The sequence below is a fragment of the Salmo salar genome, chromosome ssa29 (assembly GCF_905237065.1).
Source record: "Salmo salar chromosome ssa29, Ssal_v3.1, whole genome shotgun sequence".
Taxonomy (NCBI): Eukaryota; Metazoa; Chordata; class Actinopteri; order Salmoniformes; family Salmonidae; genus Salmo; species Salmo salar.
In genome coordinates, this window is record NC_059470.1 from 28388680 (window position 1) to 28395534 (window position 6855).

Consider the following 6855-nt stretch of genomic DNA (forward strand, 5'->3'; position numbering starts at 1 on the left):
TAAGGTGAGGGGAGCACCCTGGAAGAATGAAAACAGGGCTCGCTAATGTTTACACGACATTGCTGAAATTGCTGAAATCTAGAGACAGACGTCCTTGACATCAAAAGTAAGCGTTAAACTTTTGCTTGTTCTATGTTCACTGTTGAAAATACAGTAGACCATTCAGTCCAATGACATTACAACGACTGGTCGACTATCCAATGGCACCCTCGAACGTCCTGGATCCAGGAATTAAGTGGCGGTACGCAATTGGAGGAAAGCCGATGATGACAGCCAATTAGAATGTGGCAAGTCAGTGAAGGTGCCTTATTTCCGAAGTCTTTAGCTAGAAACCACAAACCAAAGATCAGTTTGTAACCCCACTTCAGGATTCAAAAATATCTACAGACATTTCTATTAATACACAATTTTGGTGACTTTCATCAGCTAACGTTACTAGTTAAAAAGGAGAAGTCTCACCCGTTGCACGGATAGCATTCCATTGGAAAAGCTGACAATGAGAAAGATAGCGCTGCTACTGATTGTGGTACTTGGTGTTGCCCACTTTGTCACTGTCATCCGAGGTGAAGCTGATGGTAAGTAGCTAGCTGGCTACTTTAGGATGAATTAAGTTAGCCAGGAATGTTTACTAAGCTAGTTAGCGTCTCCTGTAATTATAACAGCCAGGCAGCTCTTATTAACTAGCTAGCTAGTTGGCTGGCTAGCTAATTGCTAACATGACTGCTGGCTAGTTTTTTATTTATTATGTTGTGCGTACATGCGTGTATTCTTATGTTGTAGCGTGGCTTTATGTTGTAGCGTGGTTTTGTTACAATGCAATCCCAACTTTGTTGTCCAGTCAGACTATCGTTGCTAGACGTTATGTTTATTTCACAGTGTTTTGTTATCCATGGTGTTCGCAGATGTAGCGAAAGAAGTCGACGAGGAGGAGGGTGGTGATGATAATGATGAAGAGGATAAAGATGACGTAACAGAGGTGAAGGATGAGAACGGAGTGTTGGTCTTGAACGACGACAACTTCGACATGTTCATGGAGGGGAAGGACACAGTGCTGGTTGAGTTCTATGCACCATGGCAAGTTTGCATAAAGGGATAGTTAAGAAAGTCAATATTTGGCAGTCATTGGAGACGTGCCCATCCACTTCGTCTATTGTGCAATTCCTGGTAGCCGATATGTAGTAGGAAAAACAGGCAGACTTTAATCTCAAATATGCATGGGATATTTGCACCATTTTTGTTCATTTTCCCTTGATTGACACATCTAATCAGTTTTCCTCCCCTCCCAGGTGTGGCCACTGTAAGCAGTTTGCTTCAGAGTATGAGAAGATTGCCCTGACTCTGAAGGAGAATGAGCCCCCTATCCCTGTGGCCAAGGTGGACGCGACCAAGTCCAGTTCCTTAGGGAGCAGGTTCGAGGTGTCGGGATATCCCACCTTCAAGATCATGAAGAAGGGGGAGCCTGTGGAGTATGATGGCCCCAGGAATGAGCAGGGTAAGATGTCTACTAAGAAGACTGATCCAGTCAGTACCTGAGTCTCCTTTTCAGCCTTTGACAACTCTACATTGTCAGCTTGTTTAGCTAAAGCAGGAACAGACTATTAAACAGGCTACTATAATGTTGTAACTGTGGTTTGTCTTGTGGCTTGTAACCCACTTTCAGTTTCACCACAGTATCATTAGTAACTGTGGTTGTGTTTAAGACATTGTGGCTCGAGTGATGGAAGTGGCCCAGCCGGACTGGAAGCCCCCTCCAGAGGCCACCCTGGTGCTGACCAAGGACAACTTTGACGAGGTGGTCAACAGTGCTGACATCATCCTGGTGGAGTTCTATGCCCCATGGTTAGTCCCCCACGACGTTTAGGATGCATCACAATAGTCTACAGTCACATCCTCGTCTCCACTGCGTCACCTGCACTGATTTATGAAATTAAGTCTTATGGCCTTTGTGTTTTCTATCTGGTGAAGGAGCGGAGGAGATGAAGTTGAAATGTTATTCTTGCCTTCTGAAGCTTCATAGTGCTGTTATAACTTTCCCTCCCATATTTCACTATTCTAATAATCTGGAGTTTTTGCAGATATTTGGATAGTTGATATCCCCCCCCAAAGTTGCTCTTGGGTCAAATGTCGTTACCACAACAGCTGACAGTGTGCGGTTGTTTTTTTGACTGCTATTCTTCGGTAGATGTCGACAACAGTGAAAGAAAAGTCTGATGTTCCCTATGATGGAACTGATTCTGTTTCAAGAACTTTCCTGGTGAGTGTTTTGCATTGACCTGTGTCATGTCTTCTGGAATCTCCCAAAGGTGCTCGCCTGTTATCACTAGGCTATTGAAAGTAGGAAAAAAAAAAAAAATACAGAAAGTTACCATTGTCAGAGCTGACTGGAGAGCTAATGCTCTATGAAAATAAAATGCCCTTTCATGTAAAACACAACATGAGTTATTCATGTACTTGAAAATAAAATAATTACTTTGTACATCCTCAGAACTGTAGGCTAGTACTAAGGATGTACACGGTTAACCGTTAATCGGTTAGCTGCTGCATTTGACTGGTCATGCTTATCGGTCTATAGGTTCATTTGCATAATTTTGTGGAATTAAATTGGCAAGTGTGTATTTTCGCTAGTCGGCATGCATTTTTTTTATTACATGCGCACAGCTTACAAAGCCTATTTAGAGGAGAGGAATAGTCTACCACCTGTCAGACAGAACAAATTCTTATTTACAAGGATGACCTACCCGAGAAACCTGGACGACACTGGGCCAATTGTGCGCTGCCCTATGGGACTCCCAATCACGGCCGGATGTGATACAGCCTATTTGAATAACCACGCCTGATTCCCTACTCCAGGTGTGGCCACTGTAAGCAGCTGGCTCCAGAGTATGAGAAGGCAGCCAAGGCCCTGAGCCAGCGCTCTCCTCCCATCCCCCTGGCCAAGGTAGACGCCACCCAGGAGAATGACATCGCCAACCGCTTCGGGGTGTCGGGGTACCCCACCCTCAAGATCTTCAGGAAGGGGAAGGCCTTCGACTACAACGGACCCAGAGAGAAGATTGGTACGTCCACACTTCAGACTGTTTCAGTCACTACCCTGTGACTAAATATATCTGCTAACATTATGGATTTTAGGACACGTCCCTTGTTAATGATATAGCCGAGGGTACTAACTGTGTGTGTGCTCTCTGTAGGTATCGTTGACTATATGAGCGAGCAGGCGGGGCCACCCTCCAAGCAGGTGCAGACGGTGAAACAGGTGCAGGAGTTCATCAAAGATGGCGATGATGCTGTCATAGTGGGCGTGTTCTCCTCAGAGCAGGATATGACCTATGACCTCTATCTAGAGGCCTGTGAGTACACAATCAATTACATTGACTTTGAATGTATTTGTCAGTGTTCATGATACATAGAATATTGCATATGATGTGTAGTATACAGAGGATATATGTAATCCATGCTCCTGTCCTCCGTGTGGCCTTCTAAATCTAATGGGGATAGTTGTTGTGTTCCCCTCCTCTCTCTCCTCCCAGGTAATATTCTTAGAGAGGACTTCAAGTTCCTCCACACCTTCAGTTCAGACGTGGCCAAGCTCCTCAAGGCCTCCCCAAGCCAGGTCGTCATGGTGCATCCTGAGAAGTTCAGGTCCAAGTACGAGAAAGCCTCATATACATTCACCATCAAAGTAAGTCTGCCAACTGGTGTGTGTTTGTCCGCGTTACACTAGTCAGCTTCTTACTCTCTGTGAAAGTAAGCCTTGTGATGGGGGGGGGGTCTGTACAGTTACATATCACAATATTATTTAGGGAAATATTACATCGATACTTTGACTTCCAAATATCGATTTGTAAAAAAAGGACAAATGTTTTGCTAGGTAGAGTTAGCTAGCGCTAGACAGCTGTATCTGCACCAAAACTAAAACTTGGGATCTATCTTTTTTTAATAGTGAGCCAACATGTTTAGCACTTATTTCCATGACTGATCAAAACTCTTTCTCATGCTCTTGTCTCTCTGCAGCCGACATGGTGAGCAATATATGTGTAACATCAAATCGCAATAAAATTGCATTATCGAATCACAATACATATAGTGAATCGAGGGAATTGTAAAACATATCGAATCGGCACCTAAGTATCTTGATGATATAGTATCGTGAGGTCCATGGCAATTCCCAGCCTGATTCACTGGATGGATGCTAGTTATCCATCTCACTGCAATATGGAGGGATATCTGAAACTAGCAGAGTTGAATGGAGCATGCTTTCCTAACCTAAATAGAATGCTGCAATTATTCATGTATAATGTTCTGTGTCCTCTCCCCCCAGGACTCCACAGAGGTGTCAGAGGTGCAGGACTTCTTTAAGAAACACATCCTGCCACTGGTGGGTCACAGAAAACAAAGCAATGACGCTAAACGTTACACCAAGAGACCACTGGTTGTCGTTTACTACGGAGTGGACTTCAGCTTTGACTACAGGAAAGGTGTCCTCAACCCCTTATTTCCGATATTATGTGAATATTGTGGATCTTCTCAAAGTCTTAAGCTGCGTAGCTTCCATAATACCTAGAACAAAATACTGCACATCCAGTAGATCTCCTCCCGAACCGGGGTTTGGACAACCTTGGCTTAGTTCATTGGAGCCTTTAGCTCAGGTCTGACTACCCCCTCTGTTCCAGCGACCCAGTTCTGGAGGAGCAAGGTTTTGGAGGTGGCCAAGGATTTCCCAGAATACACCTTTGCCATCGCTGACGAGGAGGACTACTCAGCCGAGTTGAAGAGCTTGGGGCTCAGTGACAGCGGGGAGGAAGTCAACGTGGGTATCCTGGGAGATGGCGGCAAGAAGTTTGCCATGGAGCCTGATGAGTTTGACTCTGAGGTGCTGAGGGACTTCATCATGGCCTTCAAGAAAGGTGAGCTTGACAGCAATTGTCAATTGAAAGTATGTCAGAGGACTTTACACCACATGTTGTATTGAGTTACAGATTAACCTGAGTTGAGTGCCTTGTCTGCTGCCAGCCAAACATCAATATGTGACAGGTCTTCATGGTCCTATTGCGTTAAGTGTTGACCATTGAAACTGTCAGGATTGTGTAATAGACTATACATTAGTGGTCAGCATGTATGATCTTGTCTGTCCCTCTCTACAGGCAAACTGAAGCCCATCATCAAATCTCAGCCAGTGCCCAAGAACAACCAAGGCCCTGTGACGGTAGTGGTTGGGAAAACCTTCGACGACATCGTGATGGATACCAAGAAAGACGTTCTGATAGAGTTCTACGCCCCGTGGTGTGGCCACTGTAAGAAGCTGGAACCCGACTACACAGCCCTGGGGAAGAAATACAAGAGTGAGAAGAACCTGGTCATCGCCAAAATGGACGCCACAGCCAATGATGTGCCTTACGACAACTACAAAACGGAGGGCTTCCCCACCATCTACTTTGCGCCTAGCAACAGCAAGCAGAGCCCAATCAAATTTGAGGGCGGGGACAGAACCATAGAAGGATTTAGTAAGTTCTTGGAACAGCATGCCACAAAGTTATCACAGAGCAGAGATGAACTTTGAGAATCTCTCTCTTGAATACCTAAACTCCCAACTGTGCAGAGCCTGCAGTCCCAGGTGCCCTGGGGGAGCCGAGGGCAGAGGCTGTCAAACTCAAATCAACCCCTCCTACACCCTAGCCACTTATGCATAGACCTTAGAGGGCTGGATCAGAGAGCAAGATGGAGCTACCACTATTGTTTAGATGTATTCAACCCTCTCAGATCTCCACTAGGGCCTAGTGTTTAGGACCTAGGGGAAGCGCCTGGTGGTTAGGGCCTAGGAGTTAGTGTCCCCAAAGAGGGCTATTAGTGAATTGCTGTGATCCACAGTTACAGCTTTTGTTTTCCATGTCTAAAAGCATGTAAGCACTGTGTTCCAGATTTCTAAGTATTTTTAAATAAAGTGTTGTGAAAACTGATGTGGTTTTGTGGCGTTAGTTGTGTATACAGTTATGTACTGATTGGTAGCTGCATAATACCTCTGAGCTGTCCCCTTACGAAAAAAGATTGCAGTCAGAGTGCAATTTAACTGCAGTACAATAGTCTAACTGCAGTATGCTGCGTCCAAAATAACACGTTTTACTACAGTAATATTGCAGTCTAACTCAGAGGCTCCTCGGGAGGACTATCGTCCTCGTGAATTTCATAAATGATCATTTTTAGATAACTGTACCAAATTATTGATTTAAACACACTATTTTGCAAAGGTCTACAGTACCCTCAACGGCACTCTGCAGGGTAGCACCATGGTGTAGCTGGAGGACAGTTAGCTCCGTTCTCTGAGTACGTGGACTTCAAGACAACCTAGGAGGTGCATGCTTCTCACCCCCTTCCATAGACTTACACAGTAATTATGACAACTTCCGGGGGACGTCCTCCAACCTATCAGAGCTCTTGCAGCGTGAACTGACATGTTGTCCACCCAATCAAAGAATCAGAGAATTAGTCTAGTACTGAAAGCATAAGCTACAGCTAGCTAGCACTGCAGTGCATAAAATGTGAAGTTGACTCCAAGAGAAAGAAAATAGTGTAACAGTTCTGAACAAAGTTTCTTAAATGAGAAATGGTGTCTTTTTTTCCAGTTTCACTCACTTAACAAATGCAGCTAGCTAGTTTAGCTTACTGAAACACCCTGCTCAGAGGGATGCTATGTTAGCTAGCTGGCTATGACTATCCAACAACACTGGAACTCTTCCAAGGTAAGCTTTTGGTTTCACAAATTTATTGCCAATGGGGCCTGCTGGTGTAACTGCTTAATGACTACTTTGTAACGTTACTGCATGATTGTAGCGGGTTTACTAATGCGTTAGTTCTATTAGC

General features: G+C 44.7%; 1 protein-coding gene across 1 annotated transcript; it reads left to right on the top strand.

Annotated features, from left to right (window-relative positions):
- Window positions 1–266: 266 nt before the first annotated feature.
- LOC106590560 (protein disulfide-isomerase A4) lies at window positions 267–5954 on the top strand. The gene is made up of 10 exons (XM_014181670.2): window positions 267–575; window positions 903–1074; window positions 1287–1492; window positions 1701–1839; window positions 2851–3056; window positions 3189–3347; window positions 3528–3679; window positions 4319–4475; window positions 4671–4904; window positions 5142–5954. Exons 1-10 carry the CDS (start codon window positions 497–499, stop codon window positions 5555–5557), a joined length of 1920 nt encoding a protein of 639 aa, XP_014037145.2. The 5' UTR covers window positions 267–496; the 3' UTR covers window positions 5558–5954.
- Window positions 5955–6855: the final 901 nt, after the last annotated feature.